Source organism: Coccinella septempunctata, chromosome 8 (genome assembly GCF_907165205.1).
Source record: "Coccinella septempunctata chromosome 8, icCocSept1.1, whole genome shotgun sequence".
NCBI lineage: Eukaryota > Metazoa > Arthropoda > Insecta > Coleoptera > Coccinellidae > Coccinella > Coccinella septempunctata.
The window spans coordinates 29,611,324-29,637,411 of record NC_058196.1 but is presented as its reverse complement, the minus strand read 5'-3'; the positions used below and the strand labels follow the sequence as shown (position 1 = coordinate 29,637,411).

The 26,088-nt window shown below is 35.6% G+C and overlaps 1 protein-coding gene across 1 annotated transcript; it reads left to right on the top strand.

Annotated features, from left to right (window-relative positions):
- Positions 1 to 841: 841 nt before the first annotated feature.
- LOC123319087 (pyrokinin-1 receptor-like) lies at positions 842 to 24,171 on the top strand. Its single transcript, XM_044905936.1, has 4 exons — positions 842 to 1,722; positions 16,782 to 17,002; positions 22,200 to 22,438; positions 23,676 to 24,171. The coding sequence occupies exons 1-4, from the start codon at positions 999 to 1,001 to the stop codon at positions 24,097 to 24,099; spliced, it is 1,608 nt and encodes a 535-aa protein (XP_044761871.1). The 5' UTR covers positions 842 to 998; the 3' UTR covers positions 24,100 to 24,171.
- The last annotated feature ends 1,917 nt before the right edge of the window (positions 24,172 to 26,088 follow it).

Below are 26,088 nucleotides of genomic sequence, written 5' to 3'. Positions count from 1 at the left end.
GGTTACTTTTATTGAGAGATAAACGACTCGAAAGCTGACCTTCGAAAAAGCCTGAAAAAGATGGGTTCAGTTAAAAATTCGTCAAGACCGAACGGTTGCACCTAGATAGATGAAATTCTTGATCCAGAAGTTCTGTAAGCCATTAGGTCTTTGAAGAGCATTGGTATTGATGTAATTAGTTCGTTTCACGATAAATCATCGGGACATTTCACCCTTCCACAAGGGGATAAATTAGATAGTAACTCTTTTCGAATTCAGTGCGCGACAGCTACAAGTTATCTTCGCGCGTTTCAAAAGTCATATGCCGGAAATTAACAAGTCCTCTGAGAAGCTATTTTTCATCTCACCACATAAAAGATGACTTCGGCAGTCTATAGGCTACTGCCATTTTTCATCGAGCTGCAAAGTGAGATTATATCTGCGAATAAAAAAATGTATCTTTTCCATCTATTTGAACCGCCATTTCATTGTGTCAACTGAATCTAAGTGACAATAAAGATTGTCTTTATTGAGTTTAACAGTCTCCATGAAAAACTCCCATACCAATTTATAAATTGTGGTTCCGGGTGATGAAATTCAATCAAAATTCGTACGCATATTTTCCATCATATTACAATAAATTATTCAGGTGCCGAAAATTAAAATTCTCGCAGGCCATTCACGGTATCGAGAATGCTGAATAGGTTAACTTAAAAAAGGAGACTCCACCTCGTAACCTATGCAAAACTCGCATCTGATTCAATTACCATTTCCGATAATTGTTAGCGAGGTATACAACGAAAAAAATTTCTGCTAATGCCGGCGTTTGAAACGTCGACCTTGTTAACGTCCCATCAGCAAAATACTGCGCGTTCTTGGGCTTCCACGAAGTGGAAGCGAAGTCCGGATAGACTCCAGTTGCACACTGGCTGCCAGCTGATACAGGGAGGTTTCAACAGGTGCGAACCAACTCGCGCGCGGGCTGAAATTTTCGCGTCTAACCTGAAATGTAGTCCGGGATGGGGGACCAGAACTTTTCCCAATTGGAATGTGTGGAAAGCAATTTCGGACCCCAAAGGGACCCCCTATACATCGTCATCCCTATAATAGCTGCATACGTGGTCATCTTCATCACCGGCGTGGTTGGTAATGTCAGCACTTGCATCGTCATTTCCAGGAACAAGACTATGCACACAGCCACCAACTATTACCTATTCAGTCTTGCTATATCGGATCTTCTGCTCCTGCTGTCAGGGTTACCCCAGGAGGTCTACCTTATATGGTCCAGGTACCCTTACATCTTCGGCGCAGCCTTCTGTTTTCTTCGTGGTCTCTTCGCTGAAATATCTTCCAACGCTACAGTCTCCACCATAACAGCCTTCACATTTGAGCGTTACCTGGCCATATGTCACCCTTTGAGGTCCCACATGATGTCCAAGTTGTCCAGGGCTGTGAGGATTATTTTCGGTATTTGGTTCTTCTCGATCTTCTTGGCTATTCCTCAGGCTATGCAGTTTGGTATCGTGATGTACGGTAATTGTGAGGTATGCCAGTTGATAGAGCCCATAATTGAACATTCTTTCGAAGTTAGTTCTTTGGTGTTTTTCGTTGCACCCATGACTGTTATATCGGTGCTGTATATCTTGATTGGGTTGAAACTTCACCAATCTAGGAATATGAGGAGGCAGAATACTAGTGTCGCAGGGCATAGGAAGTCCTCTAGAAAAATTATCAAGATGCTTGGTGAGTTTCATATCATTTGTTGTCAATTTCTTTTCCGACAATCATACAGTCTTTGACTAGTACAAATATTTCAACAGTAGATTATTGAAGTCGAAAGAAACACTTTTTTCCTTTACCATTTTTTCCAAATCGGCTCGGTTTGAAAAATACAGGCTGTCGAAAAACCATAAAAAATTATTTTTGGTTCTATCTCACAAACGGTTTCATCGAATGAAATGAATTTCGGAATATATTTTTTCATTTATTTTATGAATCTTTTTCGAACACAAGATATCACCCACGTCTTCCAGTTTTCTCCTTATGACCATTACGTACCATAAAAATACCAAAAATTCATAGAACCCAACTCTTGAAACTAAGTTGGACGTTATCTAATGAATATTCGAATGTTTCGTAAAGTAACAGTATTCTTAATTTTTTCTCGTATAATGCGCCGTTTTGGAGTAATTTGATGTTCAAAAATAAAAAATATCTGTGAAATTCGAAAAATTTCGTACATTGATAGAATACAACTCTTTTTTTAAAAGATCCACAGATGTTTAGTGTCACAGATTAAGCTAGTTATTCTGAAGGTAATTTTGCTTTACCAGGGGTGGCACAGCTCATTATGAAAACTTGAAATGACTATATCTTTTTATCAGGGCTGAATCGAAAAAAATGGTATGGAAAAAAGTGTTTCTTTTGACCTATACTGTTAATATATTTGTACGAGTCAAAGAATCACCCTGTGTAGTATCACTATAAAAATCTCCAAATGATGTATCATTTTCTATTTGCTATTTCTCCATAGCTATACTTTCTCACCAGAAATACTGGTAGTTTGATGAAGCTTGGTAAAAATTGTGTACCTTACTGTTAAGATTCACTCAGTGAAACTTGAAATAATCAAACTGATTTCGTATTGATTCTGTTGAAGTATGGGTGAAATTTTTATCTAAAAACTTTATTGAAACTCATCATCAAAACTCAATACTTCTTGTAAAGCGGTCGGATATAAAATTTTTTCATCCTTGAATATGAAAGGAGAGATGGAATTTAATAAACTCCTCATATGAGGCTTTCAATATATTCAACTCTGACTTAGATCCTTTGATGAATTTCTGTTGTGCACATACGCCATGGTATAACTATGAAAATTGCATGAGTGGAAAGGATGAAAATTATGTTGTTTGGATTCCAAAATGATTAACTTTCGGTTTGTTTTCATGGAAAGCAGGATGATGTTTTGATGAGAAACAATTACCGCTAAATACTTACATTGAGAAAATATTGCCTCAAATACTGAAGACGGTTCACTTGAAAAAGGAGATCATTATCAATACAATCTGACCTAGTCTGGATCTCCCAATCAATTTCCCAAATCATAGAAACGATAAAGAATTAGAAAAATGAACCATAAAAGTACTGATATTTCAATCGAGTTGAAAATACAGAACAAGCCACCTCGTAAACTTAAAGAATTGACGGTTTCCTTCATTTAACTTTAATGAAGCACACGATGAATAAGAAATTCACAATTTTTTTTAGTAACTATCAATGCAAGCCAGAAGCAGTAAATGTTGCGTTTGTAACATCGATGGATTCAGAATCGCGAAAAAACAAATATTGCATGTCGTAGGACCCATTTTTGACAATTATATTGAAAGCTAACAATAATGCCTGCTTAGCATAGTTTACGCTCGTGGGAGTTTACTTTTCGAACAAGTTATCTCTTGTACATACTTCAAACTGACAAGACTCAAACATGCCGTTGTAATTATCTTCAACATGATGTTTGTGTTTTCTTCGGAATAACAATTTTTAACGTTGTAGGTGTAGGTACCTAATGAGACTGCTATAAGGGTGCATGCATATAATGAAATAAAATGAACATTTTCGTGAAAGGATTTTCTATATTCTTTATTCTTGATTCCGTTTGATGACACAGGGTAGTCATATTCAGATTTAAATCAATAATTTAGCTTCCAGAGAGCCCTCGCTTCTTATAGTATAATGCTACTTATATAAAATTGTTTGTTTATCCTGATATAACTCTCGAATCAGATGTGCGTTTTTGTTGGACCACCCTATATGTAAAACCTTTATTGAATGAATGTTAAGGATTTAAGTTAACGTCAAAATAAATTCCTGTAGAAGTAAAAGGAAAACAAGACCAAAAAAAAAACGATATCGTTCAATTCTGGAGTCTGTTTGGGCGTCCATTTTAGAACTGCACTTGTTCCTATATTTGTTTTTCATCCCTTAGGATAACCCTTCACTATTGAGAAGAAGAAGGAAAACATGGGAACTGTTTCTCGGGAAATTCCTTAAACTCTGTTTTCGCTTAAAAGCAAATAGTTATTTTACTGTTTCCGTGTTCTGGAATACCTATATGTTATTGAGATGTTGGTATTACAGTTGATAACTGCAGAGCAAGTAGATTGGATGCATTATTCATCCTACGAAGTCAAAATATAACAGGAACAACCCTTGAAAAATGAGTCTCATGAATTCTGATTGTTTTCTCGTAATGCAGACTCAAATGTTGTGGATCTCGGTTTATCTCTGTCATAAATATCCTCCTCTTGCAACGTTTATGCATCTTGAATATTTCAATCTAGTCAGATTGAAAATATTTTAACTGTCATTTCGTTATCGATAGAAATTTTGAAGCGAAATTTCAGGATCAACCTCAAAATGAAAGAATTTGTACAAAAAACAAATCTGTTTCCCCCAAAGAGGATTTTTTCCGAGTAGTAAGTTGACATACAAATGAATTTCGCGAACTTTATTTGAAAAATCATTTCTGATTTCCAGTTCAACTTGGAAAAGTTTTTTTAGCATCAATGCTCCAATTTTAGCCATTGTATATAATGTAGAAGACTAGATATCATAGTTTTTGCTCCCATATGATCAATATTTTTCTATTATGATCGTGTAAAGAGCCAAGAGGTTCAGATTTAAAAATATTATTCTTTTTTTATGTAGGCTGATTTAGAATATCCCATTCTGTAATGCAGTACCTACCTATAAAAAAATCCCCTTCTGGAATTGAGCTATACAAATTCACTTCCAGATAAGGTATTCTTGCAAGCTGCCTCAATACTGGCGTTCGAGAGGTGACAAATTCAAGTTTTTCTTCGAAATTGAATGCGATTGAAAAGTTACTTCCCCGAACAACTTTTCCTGATTTAGCGAAGTCTTGAGTTTTCTTTCATTCCGAGTAGGTAACTTTTCTATCCCGTAATGCCTGAAATACTCAATCAGGTCTATATATTGAAAGTAAAACAACAGGAATACATAAAATTATTCGATGATCTCAATGAGTTCGTAAGAAAAGAAAATTATACGAGGTTCTATTGATATTTAGTTAGCATAGATCAGTTAATCTATGGCCTAGACCAGTTCCAAGCATAAAAAAATATTGCGTTACCATAGCAACGAATAATAACTCATTAGAAGTGTCAGTGTGAAATTTGAAGTCAAAAAAGTAAACCCTAGTTATGCAATAAATTGAAAGAAAGAAGATATCCACCGAAATTGTGAAAATCGAAAAATTGGAGTATTGAGCCATCATCAAGTACCTGTATTTAAAAGGGTTACGAAGTAAGCAGATTTACGAAGATATGCTTAATACCCTTGGTGATGAACGTCCTTCGTATGCTGCCGTGAAAAATTGGACAGCAAGCTTCAAAAGAAGTGAATTTTCCATTGAAGATGATATATATATATATATATATATATATATATATATATATATATATATATATATATATATATATATATATATATATATATATATATATTCTTTTGAATGTCAGCAATACATTTTTAGTTTTCAAACAATATAGCATATGTATGAGTTTCAGCAAAGGTTAGTGTAACGGGGTACCATACAATTTGGAGTATGATACAAGAGCTTAGGGAAAAACCTCAGTAAAAAAACCCTGTCTCCCCGTGAGTAGTGTAGTGATGTCAAATTTGTTTACAGAATAAGCTTTTAATACTGAAGGGCTTCCTTTCCATTGACATGAAAATTTCTTTATCCTCTTCCCATTTCGAAATAATATCTGAAACAAAGAAACGGAGCAGAAAACGAGAAAAAAAAAATGAATAATAAAGATGATGACCGATTGGGAAGGCCAGTTTCTATGTCAGTCCCCGAAAATATCGATGCAGTTCATGACGTGATTTTATCAGACCGTCGAATTGGGCTGAAACGGATATCTGAAGCACTGAATATTTTATACGAACGCGTTCATCATATAGTTCACGTCAATTTGGACATGAGAAAAATTGCTCCAAAATGGATCCCCAAATGTTTGAATGTTGACCAAAAGCATGCAAGGGTAGAAGCATCGCGTTCGATCTGTGCTCGATTTGAAAACGATGTAGACTTCTTAAACCTAATTGTTACTATAGATGAGACGTGGGTACATTTCTACGATCCAGAAACAAAGCAACAATCGATGGAATGGCGAGACTCTGGTTCTAGAAGACCTAAGAAGTTTCGTGTCCAAAAATCTGCTGGAAAAGTTCTTGCTTCAGTTTTTTGGGATTGCCATGGAGTAATCATGATTGATTTTTTTGGATAAGGGTAGGAAAATAACCGGAGATTACTATACGAAATTTCTGACCACTCTACGGGAAAAAAATTGAAGAGAAAAGACGCTGAAAGCTAATCAAAGGTGTTTTGTTTTTGCAGGACTACGCCCCTGCACACAAATCTCATGTTGCCATGCCAAAAATCCGTGATTTGGGTTGGAATTTCTAGAACACCCTCCTTATTCACCAGATTTGTCTCCATCCGACTATCATCTCTTTCCTCAACTGAAAAAAAGTTTAAAAGGTCGTAAATTTTCTTCCAACGAGGAGGTAATAAAAGGTGTGGAGGTCTGGTTTGCAGAGCAAATGCATTTTCTGTTCATAGCCATTTCGATGTCATTTGATCTTATATATATCCTGATAATCCTGGATAATCGTAATGACCAATGACCTGATGAATCTAATAGGTGTATGAAATTAATCTCTCCTCAGGTTACATCCATAGTGTAACTCTACTCATCCCATCCATCGTTGGGTATTTATGACCAGTTGATCATCAACTCGATATGAATAATAAAACTCGGTGGCTAAAAGGCCCATCATTTTAGAATTGATTTGTAACATTGATTCTAGTCTGACCGTACTTCGAAAATATGCTTGTTTAGCAGACAACTGGATTGATGATATTGGAACAGTAAAATCGTAAACTTGTAAATGTCAATAATTCTGTCAGGGCTTTATATGAAAACCTTGTACCGAAAATTTCATTAGTGATAACGTACATTGAATGTTGAATATTTCCGATCAGTTTCAACTTGTTGTCATGTTAGTTATTAAAATTTCTTGTTACTCAAAGGTCGATATATTATAGCGTAATGTATCAGTTGATTTGTTTTTAATAAATTTTATAATTAGGGATGCAAACATAGTGAAATAGAACATCGATGTGTCGACTCATCTTTTTATGAAAACAACATCGATGCATAGAAACATCGATGTCTTTTCTCTTATGAAGTTGTGGTTCCAGAACTGATTTTGATTATATTTGGAATTCTGTAAAAATTGACAGATTTGAATGTGCTATATATCCTGACCCCATCTTTTTGGAAATTTTTCGAAGGTCACTTTTCGAGTCACGAAATCCCCTCATCTTTGGGGGACCCACCCAATAATGATAAACAATTGAGGTTTTTCATATTATATAATAAGCATTTTCAGAGCCAGAGCAATTTGTATGTGAGAATTTTTTTTTCGTAAATTTTTTGTGGGCATTGGAATTGTTGAAATAATATCCCATAGATGAATATCATTAATTTAGTCCATTCTAATGAAAATTCACACAGCTACTGAACAATAACTCATTATTCAAGAGGTGCAAGTGAATTTCCGGCGTATCAGAATTTTGAATTTATTAGAATTATATATTTGATTCGAGAAACTATACTGAGCGAACCAAAAAAGAACTCTGAGGACCATAATAACATTAAGTGTCTAAAAAGAACTCACAAAACTCATTTCTTATTTTTTTAAATTTATTTTATCATTGTTATTATAACGCTTAAACTCACTGAATTAGAATTTTTACTTTCTTGTATATTTCGAGGTTAATGACATACATTTTAGAATTTATCGATGAGTATTGAAAAAACGCCAAATTCAAATGCCACCATTGGATCTGATAGAACTAAACTAGTAATACTGGTATGAGATCCAAGCAAATTTCAACAGATACTGATGGATTAGGTATGCACAGATTATGACAATATTCGAGTGTATTAATTATACCTACTCAACGAGGAATCTATTCAACTTTTGTGCGAACTTATATAGTAAGCACTGTTTGTTTTCGCAACGGAAAATGAATGAATTCAATAAAATTATGCAAATAGAACCTCGTTTGGTGAACTGATGATAATTAATACGCTGAAAGATTAAATTCTATGGGAGAGTTCCCTCCTTTTCGAACAAGTTTATTCAGACCGAGGGTCAACTGCAAAAAAACAGTCTTATCGAAAGGAAACGCCAAAATTTGGGAAGCAGTATTAAAGTTGGATCACCGTGAAAAATATGCGGAATTATTTCACTCTAGGTCTGATCTGATATTTTATGCATATCGAATCATTTCCAAGTTCAGTCTGTAACAGTAGATTTGTAACACCCAGAAGGAATAATAACTTGATAACTTGGAGGTGTAATCTTATACTTGAGAATTCCGTTGGAGAAGAAGAAATTAATACTGTTTTTTAAATTTTTTTCGCCCAATAAAAAGAAAATCTATATCTTCTAGTTTTTGCTCCGAACTGAGGGTGATAGCAATTTTATTTTCATTACGGATTGAAGATCTAGAAGTTGTCAACTGAACGAGATAGCTCTAGTGACGTTTGAAAGTCAAGCATCTCAGTTCAAGTACATCACAACCTATCACTGGATGAACATATATATTATTCATATTTGTTGCTGCGGGTAAGATTGTGCGTATATCACACTAAGGGTGGCCACTTCTATAAGTAATTTCATCGAAGCTATTCGAGAAGGTGAATGTTTTTTTGTCATTCATCAATTTCTTTCCAATAAGTAATGAACGGCAAATGAAGCAAATTGATTTGATAGGATTTTCCCCTTTGCACATTTCGTTCTACTTGGAGTTCATTGTAGAATGGATGAAATAACTTCATTTATCAGACGACTGCTTCTAGAACTACAATTTTCGTTCCAAGTTATATCCTCCACTTTGTGAAGGAAGGTGGATGCCCTAAAGGTCAGAGCAACTGAACGTGTATATCCTATCTGCATTCATGATCCTCACATTTCTTATACTCCGGGGGTTCTCAGACTTCCTTAAGGCTGATGGAATAATTACCTAGTCATAATTATGTATCACTTTTTTGCCCCTTATTCAACCTTCAATCGAAAAAGTCAAAGGAATATTCGTTAACTTTCTGCAGTCAGTATGAGTGTTTCGAAATTGGTATGTATCTATCTGAAATTGATCAATAGAAACAAGGTGAAATCGATTAAAAATAACTGGCTGGAATATGTGACACATTATACACATAAAAAAATAACCAATTTCGAATATACACCTACATATACATTTTTTTGATGAAGAGCATAACAATTTTTATCATCAAACAATAATTATAGCATGTGTATGAGACAGGTACAGTTTTAGTTGAGGTATGTTACAAGAGCTTAGGGTAAACCCCAGTGAAAACCCTTTCTCCTGGTGAGTGTAATGGATTTTAAGAGATGGAACTGTTTACAGAATAAGCTGAAATATTTTATATTGAAGGGCAACTTGCACTGCAAAAATTGATCCTTTCCTCTAATTCAAGTATTCAAAAAAGTTCTATATATATAATAAATTTCTTAAAAGAAGTAGTAGGGATATCACACAGATATGAATTGAATCATCGACAAAAACACAAAACATCTTACCACACGTATAATAAACCACTACATAACATAGTTTTTTCGTTTTGAAGATTTGTTTCCATGATAATAATTTATCCCAGTCCTGTATATTGAAGAAAATGAATGAAAATAAGCTATTTCTTATACAGATGCCATTCAATGATGAGTATTAAAATGGGCCTGATCTATTGGTGTAAGTTAATTTTTTTTTATTCCAGTATATTTCATTTCGAATCAATTATCTCTCTAAATTATAATATGGACTATGTTAGTTTTCAATAATGTTTGATTTGCATTCCTATAAACCAAATAATCATAAGTGGAAACCCAATAATTGACCGATAAACATAAATAAACAGTACGGACAACAAACACATCCGAAATGGAACTAACAAATTCGTGTAATAGATATATTCTCGCTCAATTGACCGTAGTAATTGTTGTGGGGTTGATAAATTAGGCTGCAGATCTGGAGGAACATGAGATTATATTTCCAGAGCCTTCGAAATAGTTCAAAAGGAATTTTTCCATTCTCAAAGGCGGACAAATTGGTTTTTTTCCTATAGATGATGGCTGGACCAACTCAAGAGCCTCTTCGAACATCTTGGAACGAGTATGGATAAGGGGAAATGCCAATCATCCGCAATTCAATTTAGTGCACATTCTTCTGTGTTCCAGGAACTTTATATTTAACTTTCCTTTCATGTTATGATCTATGAAATAATTTCGAATTCCTCGGATTAACGGAATCAATCGAAAAAGTTGATGAAAAAGTGACGTTTTAAGGAGATTTGGTTCGGAAATTCATCAAAATAATGTAGATTTAGCAAAGTTTTGTTAATAACTTTTTTTCGTTTCAAAGATATTGACTTAGTTCTCTATACTTTATAGCAACGCTGTATAGAGAGACCTTTCTGTGAATTTTAAGAAGATTTATCCTGCTGCTACTGTACTATTGGAACATGTGGTCTCTGTGAAAATTGTAATTATAATATAATTATTATCATGCAGTTAACTTCTGCCGCAGGAATGTTCGAATTTCAAACAAGCGATATCAAGCATGTTCCATCCTATTTGGGGAGTGATCCAATTATTATACATGATCGAATTGCTGTGGCCGATACTTGATGGAAATTCAATAAAACTATAATCTGAATTACATGATTTTCACTAGGATAAGTTATCTTACCACAACATACACGGTGAATTTATGATACGAGGGAGGCCAACTTTTTCGCTTTTTTCATCATTGTAACCCACAAACCCTTGATTTTGAATAGGGATGAGGGATGTTGCGACAACTAATTCTGAAGATCGCATAGGATACTATTTTACCCTAAAATTTCACTCCAAAATATCCATCGATAATGAAATAACAAAAAAAAAATAGTGAAAGAGGCAATGTGGAATTTATCTCGAGAATATGCATTCATGAATGCCATAAAATTACACCAGAAATGTTTAGTAATGTACTTGAACGTTTTCAGCAATTTGAAAGTACTGCATAGAAGTGAATGATGCCCATTTCCATAATTTAATCAACTAGGTAATCAGATAAGTAAGTACTCCTAAACTATTACCTGTCATTTCGTCATCGATAGAAATTTTGAGGCGAAATTTCAGAGCCACATAGTACTCGATAAGATCTTCAACACGAGGTATCGCAATACCCCTCATCCCTATTGAAAATCAAGGGGTTGTGCTCATCCCCATTAGGGGGTTGCAAAGAGCGGAAATATTCAAAATACCCTGACTCGACTGAATATGCTACAGAAGTACGTGCGAAGGTTATAGATGGATTAATCTAGCGAAAAGCATGTAATTCAGTGTTCAGTTTTTCTATGCAGAAATACGACAAATATGAGAAAGCGTTTTCGACCTAAAAACCATCCGGCATTCTCTGTACTCGAAAGCACTCTATTTCAGAAAAAGCCTTCCTTTTTTTGAATCCAGAAAAAGTATAGACCGCCTGATGTTTTCATAGGACCAGAATGGACAAGAAAATACGTACAATAGGGTACATCTCAAGGATTAGATCTTCAGACGAACGTCTGGATCGGAAACACTTGTTCATTACTAGGGGATCTTAAATATACTGACGTCTAGAAAAATCCCAAGAGAAATTAGGGTTTGCTCAATGTTTATTGAATTTATATCTGTACAAGGTACAAGGTACCTCTTATGTCAGGATATGAGGGAAATTTTATAACCGGAAAGTGTAGATAAGATATAGAGTACAGAAAATATATATAGGGTGATCTATTGGACCGAGAAGACAATCAAACAAAAATTTGTGGTGCTCCCTATACAAATGGTAGAAAAAGCCACCCCTAATTTCGCAAGAAACTTTTCCTTATGCATAATATATTATACCATTGAAATATTGATACTTTTTTTTTCTGTGCAAAAAATGTCCTTCTGTGATTTCTGGCTTGTAATTAAAATGAATTCTTATAGAATGTTTGGTCAATTACAGACAGTTTTTTGGTTTCTGGGAAGAAATTAAAAATTGCTCTCTATATATCATCTTAAGAGGGCTGTATCTGAGTTGGGATTGCTAAAGAAGATATATTTTAACCATCATGAATAACCCCTCAAATTTGTCCATTCATTACCATCCTGTACATAGCTTTTTCTGCCAAGGGCAGAATATATTGTCAAATGGTAACACCAACTAATTTTTTTATCAATTTTTCGCCCCATTAATTGTCTTCTCAATTATATTTTGGTCAGTTTTTTGGTTTCTAAGAAAAAATTAAAAATTTCTTCTGATGTGCCCCCTTTATGGGGCTGAATCTAAGCAACAATGTCAAAATCCAAGTTTTGTAGTCTTTATTGTGCCTTCAACCTTTCATTCGTCAACTTTTTCGGCTGTCAAATGTCAAATATGTGCCAACTGTAGAGGTAAAGTTTAAATTATCGAATCAAAATCGATTCCGCTTTGCACAATGTCCAAAATTAATTGGTGAAATCACCATAAAGCCCATCACGATTTCTGGAAGCTTTTGGAAAGCTTTTCATTAAAAGGTTCGGATATAACTGGAACTATTCATCCATTCGAACTAATAACATGCGCTGAAAGTTGGTTGATGTGTGCCAATACCGATGTTATACATTATACATGACTGATATTCGAAACAATCGTTTTGTAACTGATAAAATTCCGATTCGGGGTGAGTATCGCAGTTTCGTTTGTAGACAAAATTCAGCTCTTGAAATCAACAAACTTTTTGTTTCGATGGATATTGTGATACTTCGACATGAAGCTTCAAATCAGAATTGTGCTGCTTGAAGGAATGAAGACAATGAACGTATACTTGAAAATAAACTCCAGGAGTTTTGGATGCTTTGATATGATTATAGCAACCACTTTGCTTCCTTCGATCTACTATTTTTTGCAAAGAGAGTATATTAAGAAAGATGTTTCCATAGCAGAAAACCTTCAAAAAAGTTTCATTTTCATATTTATTTCGTGATGAAATATTTGTTAATATTTTCTTACGAGAAAAATGGAGTTTGCTGATGGCCTCTTACTGAGCCCAGACAACCTCATCACTGATTCTTTTCTCCTGAGGCTTATTCACTTATCCCATGTGTAGTGTTCAACAAGTTAATTCATGTGAGAATCGAATGTAGTTGATCTTATATTATTCGATTTTATCTGCTCTATACACAGTAGAGTTTACAACTTAACCTAGCAATCAGTAGAGAGCCATTGAAAACAATTCAATTGCAGAAACTTATTCGAGTTTCAATCTCGCAATTCGAGCAAGAAGAGGTGAAGAGTTTTCGAATTAACATTATAATAGAAGTTTCAGACGAGGAAAATTAAGTAAAATTGAATTGGGTGTTTCAATTACAATGTTTTATTATGCATAATTTGCAACTTCAAGGTGTCTCATCTCTTATTTCAATTGTATGATTAACTGGGCTGTTTTCATCGTTTATGATTGATCGTTTCAAAGTTTCGTATTCGCCGGACGTCTTCAGGGATTCTCTTGTTTCAATCAGTCGTATTTTATTTCGAATGGATTTGTATAATCTGTTCTAGAGTGGAAAATCAGTGCAGTATTTTTTGATACAATCTAAAATATTACTTTCACATAAAACCTTCCATGTTGGTGATGATATCGAATAAGATGTTTATTCCGATGTTGAGGTGGACCCCATTCAGTGAATGGCAAGAGACAAATAAACTTCTCATGCACGCAAAGACCAACATGAACTTCAAAACTGGTTACACAGACAAATATTTGAATTATTCTACGTTTGGAAATTCATTTCAGTGTGACTTCTAGGGCCACTGGTCAGAACGAAATGAACCAGTTTCAGTATTCAATATTTCTCGATTTCATTCATAATTCCCTGTTCAGTGTGAAAAATAGGGCCTGGAATTGAGTGAAAATTATCAATTATTGGCTACCTCAATTAATTGACACCAAATGGTCCATTGGATCTGAATTATATAGAGACCTCATTTCGCAATAACATAATAGGAACTATTCGTAAAATGGATTGAATTGTATGGACTGGCAGTTACTAAAACTCTTAATCCCCACCCAAAGAACATATTTATATTATAGACTATTAAAAATTAGCGCCACAGTATTATCCTGTGATAAAACTGAACCTATCGCCTATGTATAATATTTTTTCTCGTAAATCTTGACTATCCGAAAACCAATATGGTTATCTCAGTTTTGTTCGATATTTATATACCGGAGATCGTTGAAACGGAAATTGGAGAAAATTGTAATATTAACGGGATGGAAAAAAACTGACCAAGTACACACAGTTACAAATTGCCATATAATTATTTTGATGAAGTCCAATTATATGGTGAGTAAGTATAACTATTTATTTAGTTGAACTGAAATACATTGATTGAAGGTAGGCAAATTACTACACACTACTAAATGAAAACCGGAAGAATTTCATTTATTCGTTATTTTAAGTAAGAACATTTGGAGAAATAGCACCTAGTCGATATCAATCTTTTTTTTGACATTTTGAGTCATATGAATCATCAACTGTTTGGTGTCTTGGAATCTACAAAACATCAGAACAGTGATGGAACAACCTAATTTTCAAACAGAGGAACAAAAAGGTCATTTGGAGAATGGTCAAGCCCTTTGCTCATTTTTGACCCAAAAAATCGAGATTTTCGAAATCGAGTTTTTGTGCTTCGGTGCAAGCCTTGGCGATGCTGATTATAAAACCGGAAATCCCAATTGGATCAAACGAATAAAACAGGAGCTATCGAAGATTGAAAATTGCAATTTTTGAAAATTGCCATCTCCAAGTTGAAAATATAAATGAAAGGAGATAGGCTTTCGAAATTGCTGGCACTAGATTCAGCGTGTTCGAGAACCTATATTTTCATACCAAAATTTCAAATATCTGGCCCAGTTTAGGAGAAAATCATTTTTTTTGTTTTTCCACTTTTCATTTTCGTGTTGACTTCGAAGAGCTGTCTGGAGTGCAATTCTCTATATAATTATCAATTGTTTGGTTTTCTAGGATCTCCAAAACAAATTCTATGCACTCCATATCCTAAGACAGTAATAGAACATCCTGATTTTCAGACAGAGAAGCAAATAGGTCATTTTGGGGGGTCTAACCCCTTGCTCATTTTTGACCCAAAAAATCGAGATTTTCGAAATCGAGTTTTTGTGCTAGAGTGGAAGCCTAGGCAACGCTGATTATATAACCGGAAATCCCAATTGGATCAGACGAATATAACAGGAGCTATCGCAGATTGTGAATTGCAATTTTTGAAAAATGCCATTTCCAAGATGAAAATCTAAGCGAAGGAAGATATGCTTTCGAAAATACTCGCAATAGATTCAGCGTGTTCGAAAACCTATATTTTCATACCAAAATTTCAAATATCTGGCCCTGTTTAGGAGAAAATAATTTTTTTTGTTTTTCCACTTTTCATTTTCGAGTTGACTTCGAAGAGCTCTCTGGAGTGCAATTCTCTATTGAATCATCAACTGTTTGGTTTTCTAGAATCTTCAAAACAAATTCTATGCACTCCATATCCTAGGATAGTAATGGAACATCCTTACTTTCAGACAGAGTAGCAAATAGGTCATTTTAGGGGGGTCTAACCCCTTGCTCATTTTTGACCCAAAAAATCGAGATTTTCGAAATCGAGTTTTTGTGCTAGAGTGGAAGCCTAGGCAACGCTGATTATTTAACCGGAAATCCAAATTGGATCAGACGAATATAACAGGAGATATCGCAGATTGAAATTTGCAAATTTTTGAAAAATGCCATTTCCAAGATGAAAATCTAAGCGAAGGAAGATATGCTTTCGAAAATACTCGCAATAGATTCAGCGTGTTCGAAAACCTATATTTTCATACCAAAATTTCAAATATCTGGTCCTGTTTAGGAGAAAATAATTTTTTTTGTTTTTCCACTTTTCATTTTCGAGTTGACTTCGAAGAGCTCTCTGGAGTGCAATTCTCTATTGACTCATGATCTGTTTGGTTCTCTAGAATCTTCAAAACAAACTCAATGCACCCCATATCCTAAGACAGTAATAGAACATCCTGATTTTCAGACAGATTAGAAAATAGGTCATTTTAGGGGGGTCTAACCCCTTGCTCATTTTTGACCCAAAAAATCGAGATTTTCGAAATCGAGTTTTTGTGCTAGGGTGGAAGCCTAGGCAACGCTGATTATAAAACCGGAAATCCCAATTGGATCAGACGAATATACCAGGAGATATCGCAGATTGAAAATAGCAATTTTTGAAAAAAGCCATTTCGGAAATGAAAAGGAATTACGCTCAATATATTCCTGTATTATTGTATTATATTATTACAAAATTAGAATTTGTGGTATCAGTTTTGATACAGCATCCTCAGCTTACTTAATTTCAGATGAGAGTTTGTCTTGGTTCGAAACCATTTTGATGTAATCAATCACAATTTATATGAACTGTCCACTACATACCTGATTATGTGTATTTGAATAAAATGATTACCATCCTGTTCTAAAAATCATTTGCAGAGTATGAAGCCAGTGAACAAGTTTTTTATACCCTGTTGTGCATGCTTGAACAGGTACTCACAAAACCCACTAGTATTTTTGTAACAATTTTTTTTCAGTTGCTGTAGTTGTTGCCTTCTTCATTTGTTGGGCCCCATTCCACATCCAACGGCTATTCACAATTTACTCCGGTGATTCTATGAACAAGGAGGACTACCAGCTGTACCTTAAGATCTACGAGATTGTGACGTACATCAGTGGGATATTATATTATTTGTCAGCAACTATAAACCCCATTCTGTACAACATAATGTCCATTAAATTCAGAGAGGCTTTCAGGGTAAGTAACCACGATTATTCAATTATAGTATTTGCATAGGATATAGGAATTATAATGGTGGAACCATCTCAGGCAGTTATTGGTGCCAATATTGAATCCTGGTAGATTTCCGACAATTTTTTTCATAGAGGTAATAAATGGTTGAAATTTATTTTATGCAATCTATGAGAAAACTCTCCTTATTCCTTACAAAAATTATTATCTTTTCCAAAATATCCAATTTCTAAAACCCTCAACTTTCCACATTTATATAAAAAACATTCGTTTTGGCATGAGAGGGGAATGGTAGGTATTTTACTTTTCAGTCTTTTTGTGGAGAGTTCATTGCGAACTTTCATGATGAGTTGAGGTGCACAGATAAACTAAGTCTCATAAAACTTTCAGTAGGTACATCAAAAGAAGTAGGAAAATTTACCTTTCACAATTTCGTAATATCACCATAGGGTTAGAATGTTCCATAGAATAAATATCCTTCTCACTGAATCTTCGTAACGGGGAACAGCAAATCCCGAGATATGTTTAGAATTTAATTAGGAAGTTTACATTTAGGCGACTTTTTGCTGTCAGGCGAAGGACTAGACGTCAAATGTTGAATTTCATGTAGACGCAGGAAATGAAGCCAGTTATTTGAGTTAATTATATTCCGTATGTACCTAGAATATATATTGTGTTCGTTCTCTTGAAGATCCAGATGAGATGTTGCAAGCTCGGGGAGACTATGTCCTTACAAAATTTAATAAGCTTTTTCAACAACTTGCTGGCACTTGATAACACTGAAATTTTGCATTCCTACATATGTGATAATGTGGATAGATATTATTGATATACGAGGATGTATTGATATTTAGTTAGCCTCATATAGACTAATAAAGAAAGACTTCCTTTATTCGTCTATGGTTAGCCTAGATCAGTTTCGTGCATACAAAAAATATTGTGTTACCATAGCAACGAACAATAACTCATTAGAAGTGTCAGTGAGAAGTTTGAGGTCAAAAAAGTAAACTAGAGTTACGCAATGAATTAAAAGAAAGAAGATGTCCACCGAAATTGTGAAAATCGAAAAATTGGAGTATCGAGCCATCATCAAGTAACTGTATTTAAAAGGGTTAAGAGGTAAGCAGATTTACCAGGATATGCTTAATATCCTTGGTGATCAATGTCCTTCGTATGCGACTGTGAAAAATTGGACTGCAAGCTTCAAGAGAGGTAAATTTTCTATTGAAGATGATAACCGATCGGGAAGGCCAGTTTCTGTGTCAGTCCTCGAAAATACCGATGCAGTTCATGACATGATTTTATGAGACCGTTAAATTGGGCTAAAACGGATATCTGAAGCACTGAATATTTCAAACGAACGCGTTCATCATATAGTTCACGTCAATTTGGACATGAGAAAAATTGCTGCAAAATGGATCCTCAAATGTTTGAATGTTGACCAAAAGCGTGCAAGACTAAAAGCATTGCGTTCGATCTGTGCTCGATTTGAAAACGATGTAGACTTCTTGAACCTAATTGTTACTATGTATGAGACTTGGGTACATTTCTACGATCCAGAAACAAAGCAACAATCGATGGAACGGCGACACTCTGCTTCTCCAAGACCTAAGAAGTTTCGTGTCCAAAAATCTGCTGGAAAAGTACTTGCTTCATTTTTTTTGGGATTGCCATGGAGTAATCATGATTGATTTTTTGAATAAGGGTAGAACAATAACCGGGGATTACTATTCGACATTACTGACCACTCTACGGGAAAAAATTAAAGGGAAAAGACGAGGAAAGCTATTCAAAGGTGTTTTTACAGGACTACGCCCCTGCACACAAATTTCATGTTGCTATGCAAAAAATTCGTGATTCAGGGTTTGAATTACTAGAACACCCCCCTTATTCATCAGATTTGGCTCCATCCGACTATCATCTCTTTCCTCAACTGAAAAAAAGTTTAAAAGGTCGTAAATTTTCTTCCTACGAAGAGGTAATGAAAGCTGTGGAGGTCTGGCTTGCAGAGCAAGAAGAAACATTTTTTTTGAAAGGTCTAGAGACGTTGCAGGTTCGCTGAAATAAATGTATCCCATTAAGAGGAGAATATGTTGAGTAATAAAATATTTTGACATTTAAATTTTGTTTGGTTCTATAGAAGGCTAAGAATTTCTCAATATATCCTCGTAGTTGCCTGAAAACTGGATAAATAATAATATTTTCAACCCCTGGGATCAAATATATTTCTCTCCAGGAGCGAAAAATATTCGAATTGTTTTAATAATGTGTAAATAAAATGTGTGAAATTTACAACATTTTTCGATATCTGGCTAACGCGTAGCTACTTCATTTCCGACTCTACAGTTATATCGACCTATGGAATATTTTTCCAAACTGATCATTGTTTTATCTCAGTTGAACCCGAATCTGAAATAAATGGCAATATTCGAATGGCCATTACCCACCTGCCCAACGAATTGAAATTCAAATTGTATTACGTCACTCTGGTGCGAAGAATAAACCCCGCTTTCCCACCCTACGTATTTAAACACTCCACATGATTGTTTTCCAAGATTCTATATTATGTACCATCACAAAAGGGCGCCAAACTCGATTATATTTTCCCTGAAGGAATAAATTTGTTCACTTTAAGAGCAAATCCTTAATGGATCTTTCTCTTGGGAATAACTCAAAGAATGTGGAGCTTCACCATATCGTTACCATCTTTTGGTTCATTTACCCCAGTCTCCTGCGATATTTCGTCGATATTTATGAAAATTCGAATCTCAAGACAAAAGGTATACGACTGTATAGTTTGTAACCATTCCTCAAAGTAGTTAGGTACAATACCAGAATGATCCCTAGGTTTTGGCTTGTTGAAAGAGATATGAATTCGTATTTTCGCTTAGGAAAAGCTGTAATTAAATTATTCGCTTTAATTCTCATGATTTTCAACAGGTGATTATCACGGTTGCATTGATCAGAGATTTTGCTTCGCAGGTCTTCATTGGGTAGGGTATAAAGGATTAATTAATCAATGGAATTTGTTAGTTTCCATCAGGAGTATACTGAAAGGACTTGAAAGATATTAGGTGGGACCGAAAGAGAATTCTATCGCTTCATCTGATGCCCTATGAGCAGAAAATCCTCTCTGATTAATGAAATACCTAACACATTACAGGTTCACTTTGTTTCTTCAGTTGGATCATATATGCAGTCAGATGTATGGATTCACCTGTCTCTAATGCCGCCCACAGACTTCGTTCTTTTCCATCCGTTCGAATCGCCGTGATTCGAACCGTCATTCCAAAAACGACAAAAACCGATGTGTGTGGTGAAAAACCGACGATTCGGAACGACGGTTTTTCACCACACACATCGGTTTTTGGCGTTTTTGGAACGACGGTTCGAATCGCGGCGATTCGAACGGATGGAAAAGAACGAAGTCTGTGGGCGGCATTAGGCACTCATACAGCAAAACCTTTGTGTCGCATATGTATTTATAAGCAGAGAGAACATTTGATGTTTAGGTTATTACATCATACAGATATACGAGGATATATTGAAAAATTTTCAACCCACTATAGAACCAAACATAATTTCAATGTCAAAATATTTTATTAGGTACTCAACATATTCTTCTCTTAATTGGATACATTTATTACAGCGAACCTGCAACGTCTCTAGACCTTTCAGAAAAGATGTTTCTTCTTGCTCTGCAAACCAGACCACCACAGCTTTTATTACCTCCTCGTTGGGAGAAAATTCAAGACCTTTTAAACTTTTATTCAGTTGAGGAAAGAGTTGATAGTCGGATGGAGCCAAATCTGGTGAATAAGGGGGGTGTTCTAGTAATTAAAACCCTTAATGCACGAATCTTTGCATGGCAACATGAGATTTGTGTCCTGCAAAAACAAAACACCTTTGGATAGCTTTCGGCGTCTTTTCTCTTTGATTTTTCCCGTAGAGTGGTTAGTGATGTCGAATAGTAATCTCCGGTTATTGTTCTACCCTTATCCAAAAAATCGATCATGATTACTCACTCCATGGCAATACCACAAAACTGAAGCAAGGACATTTCCAGCAGATTTTTTGACACGAAACTTCTTAGGTCTTGGAGAACCAGAGTGTCGCCATTCCATCGATTGTTGCTTTGTTTCTAGATCGTAGAAATGTACCCAACTCTCATCCATAGTAACAATTCGGTTTAAGAAGTCTACATAGTTTTCAAATCGAGCACAGATCGAACGCGATGCTTCTACCCTCGCACGCTTCTGATCAACATCCAAACATTTGGGGATCCATTTTGCAGCAATTTTTCTCATGTCCAAATTGACGTGAACCATATGATGAACGCGTTCGTATGAAATATTCAGTGCTTCAGATATCCGTTTTAGCCCAATTCGACGGTCTGATAAAATCATGTCATGAACTGCATCGATATTTTTGGGGACTGACACAGAAACTGGCCTTCCCGATCGGTTATCATCTTCAATGGAAAATTTACCTCGTTTGAAGCTTGCAGTCCAATTTTTCGCGGTCGCATACGAAGGACATTGATCACCAAGAGTATTGAACATAACTTCGTAAATCTGCTTACCTCTTTCACAATTTCGGTGGGCATCTTCTTTCTTTTAATTTATTGCGTAACTCTGGTTTACTTTTTTGACCTCAAACTTCACACTGACACTTCTAATCAGTTATTGTTCGTTGCTATGGTAACGCAATATTTTTTTTATTCATGGAACTGGTGTAGGCTAACTAGATATCAATACATCCTCGTACAGGATCAATATTTTTGAGCCATGACGAGCAATTCTCTAGAAAAATATGTTTTGAGGATAGGAGAAATATTCTTCCTCGGGAAAAAATATTTTCCAGAGTATTGAAAGAATAATTCCCAAGCATCAATGATTTTCAAGCCCGGAGAAAATATTTTAGGCTCCAGGAATATTTATTCATTACCAAGGACAGTCCATTCTAGTCGAGCCTGCAAATTGATATCCGAGGCGCAGCAGAGGCAAGCAAGCAAGGCAGTTTACAGTTCTCTGCCTAGGTCATTGAGTTAAATACTCAATGCTTATTAAATTTTTTCTACATACCTGCCTTAGGAAATTAGTACATAAAATGTCATTTTTTCTTGGGATCGACGAAAAATAAGTAATTTTATGGAATGAATCTTGTTTACTTTGAAAAACGTCTTGTAGTATTTGTTTTGCAGGAAACTTTCTCAAGATGCCGTCATCTGTCATGTTTCAAGTCGCGACAGCCACAGCGATCGTACTCGGTCCTTTCTCGTTCTATTCCCACGGGATGCGAGCAACCGAGCGGCAGCGGAGGCAGTGGAAGCAGCGGAGGCAAAGATTCGGCCATCAAAAATGAGGCCTCAACAAGAGCGAACCCAGTACTTTCGCGGAGAGACACATCCAAATCCATTTCCGATCAAAATTTAGGCAAGAGGTGAGTGATTATCCTGGATGCGGATCTGTATGACGTACAGTTACTAAAGGGTGGTACAATGTATCACCTCTATGCGTCTGCGCAAAGAGGTGACATAAAACTTTGACACTATCACAGAACACATCAGCAGTGGAGGCGTTCTGTGACGAAACCATAAATATAATGCACGAAACACGTAAAAAACGCCTGAATAATGTCAAAACTTGAGAACACAATAGGAATTTTCTCCTATATCATTTGGATTTGAAAGCCGGCGACATTCCAAGGATTGTGAAATGATTAGAGCAAGCGAAAGGCACAAATATTATTGAAAAGAAATGCGTTTTCATTGTTAGTGTTTAGTTGACTATTGACAAGGTTGGCAAACGTTTCTTTTAACCTTTTTTTGATGGAAGAAATGAAAAAAATGTTGTACAGATTGCCTCAAATTTGAGATGTTATAAACGTTTTAATGACAATAGATCTGGAATTCAATATGCACCCTGGTCAGCACAATCCCAGTTTGTTGATCTTGGCTAACAATGTCAATATATTGGAAATGAATATTCTTGGTTAGTCCTATACCAACGTAGTTAATTGCATATTCAAGCAAGGGCATATAGATTGCGAGGTAATGCGCAACGTATACTTCATAATCTGATATCTAATTGAATTTTCTCGTATTGTGAAAATAGCTGAATTCGAGGAACTTATACGTGTAAACGTAGGAATAACATTAAATTGACTAATTTCGATCAATTAAAATAACCACTGTAAACAAATTGGGAAAGAAATGATTCAATCGGATTGGTGTTCGCTTGTTCATATGAACAAAACATAAATGATACATAATAGTATACTATTATATCAAATTCGCTATCTTAGCTGAATGCTTTGATGCATAATAATCCTTTTTCAATGAACTGAAAAACGTGGAAAAACTCAATATTGGTAGTTTTTCCGATTGGAACTCAAAGAAAAATTCCAGGACCGAATTTCCTCAACAAAAAGTTAGGGTTTCTATTGAAATATCTCAACAACCCTACACCACCCACAGACGGTGTAAACTCCTTAATTTTACATGAAAAGTTGCGTACCTAATTCAAAATGAAAATTGTATTGTTTTTGCATTTTCCTACAGAATAATGAATTTTCTCACCTTTTTACTCATTGCGACAATATAATGGTGGTGTTATATTTATTTATTCGTAGTCATGCCAAGGAAATTTTGTCCTTGCATCATAAACTTCTGTTGCAGATCCAAGCAGTACATTTTCTCAGAAAATAAAACGAGAAAACCCTCAGCAGACAGCACAAGCTCTTCCGGCAAAAAACTGGGCAACCCAAGCAATGCAAAAACCTGCGATATGATTTCTCTGCATGTGAAATCAGTAGATATGGCTGCGAAAGAACAGAAGACTGTTTCCGAATGCTGTGGACTCTTCGCCCACAAAGACAAGGAGGGTGTTAAAGTCAGCAGGAAGTACTCTGCACATTTCACTTCCGCCTTCCTTCACGACAACCTTCTTCAAGGCCAGAATCTTGTCAAGCCCGACAGTCTTTGCCACGTCAGCAGCTCCAGTCCGAAGGATACTGAAAAGGGTGTCTTGGAGGATGAACTGACGACTTATATGAAGGAAATACAGAGAAGAGAACAGACTGTATATAGCGAACAGGCTTGAGATTCAGAGTCTCTTCTGTGAAGGGAATGGATCTCAGTTCGTTGGTTGTTCAGGTGAGTTTCGAGCATAACTTGTGGAGGATATGGAAGGAAAGATGATGGGAGATGTGGTACCTTTCGATCTTCTTCATATATCTGCCTTAAATGCGTGTTTATTTAACGATTTATTCGTCTCTGATCATTAATTAATTCGTAAACCACCTGAAATGTGGTATAAAATTGCGATGCATCATACTGACAAGCTTTTTTTTATTTCAGATCTCATCTCGACATGAGCAATATTTTCGCAGTACCTGGTACTTCATTGTATATGTGTGAATTATGATATTTTCCTCTTGTTACTAGGTTGAATAAATTTTTAGAGTGTATTGTTCATTTCTTCACATAGCTGCCCTTTGCTTTCAGTTATTTTCCTTAGAATTCATCTGGTTTTTGTGTGACGTGGCTTAGAATTTAGAAGTTTATTGCTGTATCCTGTTAGCGAGAATAAATCTACAAAAAGACTCGAAAACAAAACTAACGGTGCGATCAAACTTATAATTTCTATTATTGCTAATTGCGACTATGTGCCCTTCTGTGACTGAAGGGACCCAACCGTGACCTACAGATCCTTCCACACTCCGGGCATGGATAGTCACCAACTAGATCTGGCCACTGCTTTATTCTTCTCGAGTCTCCATTATAGCTGTGGACCAAAGACATCCACTGTGATCTGTCTAGCGCTAGTTGTTCCCAGTTATGATTGGCATTAACTGATTTTAGGGATTGATGCAGTATATCCTTAAACCGCTTAAACTAGCCTCCTGGTTTCCGAGCTCCCTCTGTGAATTCGCCATACAGAGCTATTTTGGGGAGTCTTGTGTCTTGCATTTTCAGAATGTGGCCGCTCCATCTGAGTCGGGCCCTCGTTTCTTGAGCCTCAATTGATATACAACTCGCGCGCTGCAAGACTTCTGCATTTAAAACTTTGTGGAACTATCTGATATGCATTATTTGTCTTAGATGACGTTGTTGCGTTTGTTCAAGCTGTTTAATATGTCGCCTGTGGGGCTTACGACTTTCGCTTCCGTAAAGAAGCGTTGGGAGGACGACTGCTTTGTAAACAGCTGTCTTGGTCTTCAGATTGAGGTCGTGATTTTGAAACACTCCGTCCTTTAGCTTCCAGAATGCCCGTGATGCTGAATTGCTACGGTTGTGTATTTCCGTGTCCAGGTTAGCCCTAGTAATTATGAAGCTTCCCAAGTATTTGAACTGCTCGACCTGTTCTAGAGTTTCATCCTCCAGCCTAGTATAGTAGGGGTAAGTAACTTGCAAGGAGGAAAAACAGTTTCTCTTTGATCATTTTCATGAGAAAAGTTCAAGTTATTAGTGCAAGAACAAGAGGAAATAGTTTTACTGACAATAATTGGTCCCGTGATGTGTAGGCAGTTATCATTTGGAAAATAATCTTCCAGACATTCGATTCAATAAGTGAATTGGATCCTGTAAGGTTGAGCGAATAAAAATAATGAATTGGAAAGAAGGAAACCTAATTGTATTCATCGAAATGGATTGGATTCCAAACGGAGATTTATTAGATGTTCACAAGGTTGATTGAGAATGTTATTGGAGTCAGGAAACCCAATTGATTCCATTGGCGGGAATTTCTCCGAGATTCTTCATTGTTAAAACAACAGCTTTGTTTACGAGACAATTGCTGCCCCAATTAGATTGGGTGTTGTGGAATATTTTGAATTGAATGCAAATATTTAATACTTGCTTCGAATATTAGATTCCGCGGTTAAGTACGAAGCAAACATCATTTTCTCAACAGTAATTTTCCTACCGTATTCATCTGATTAAAAACTCAATTATAGTATTATGGTAGCGATGTCTACACAATTTAATGATGCATAAATAGTATAGAATACATGTTATTAGAAAACTTTCATCCAAATAAGCTTCAGTTTTTTCAATTCTTTATTATTCTCTTGACTTGTAACTTTGTCAG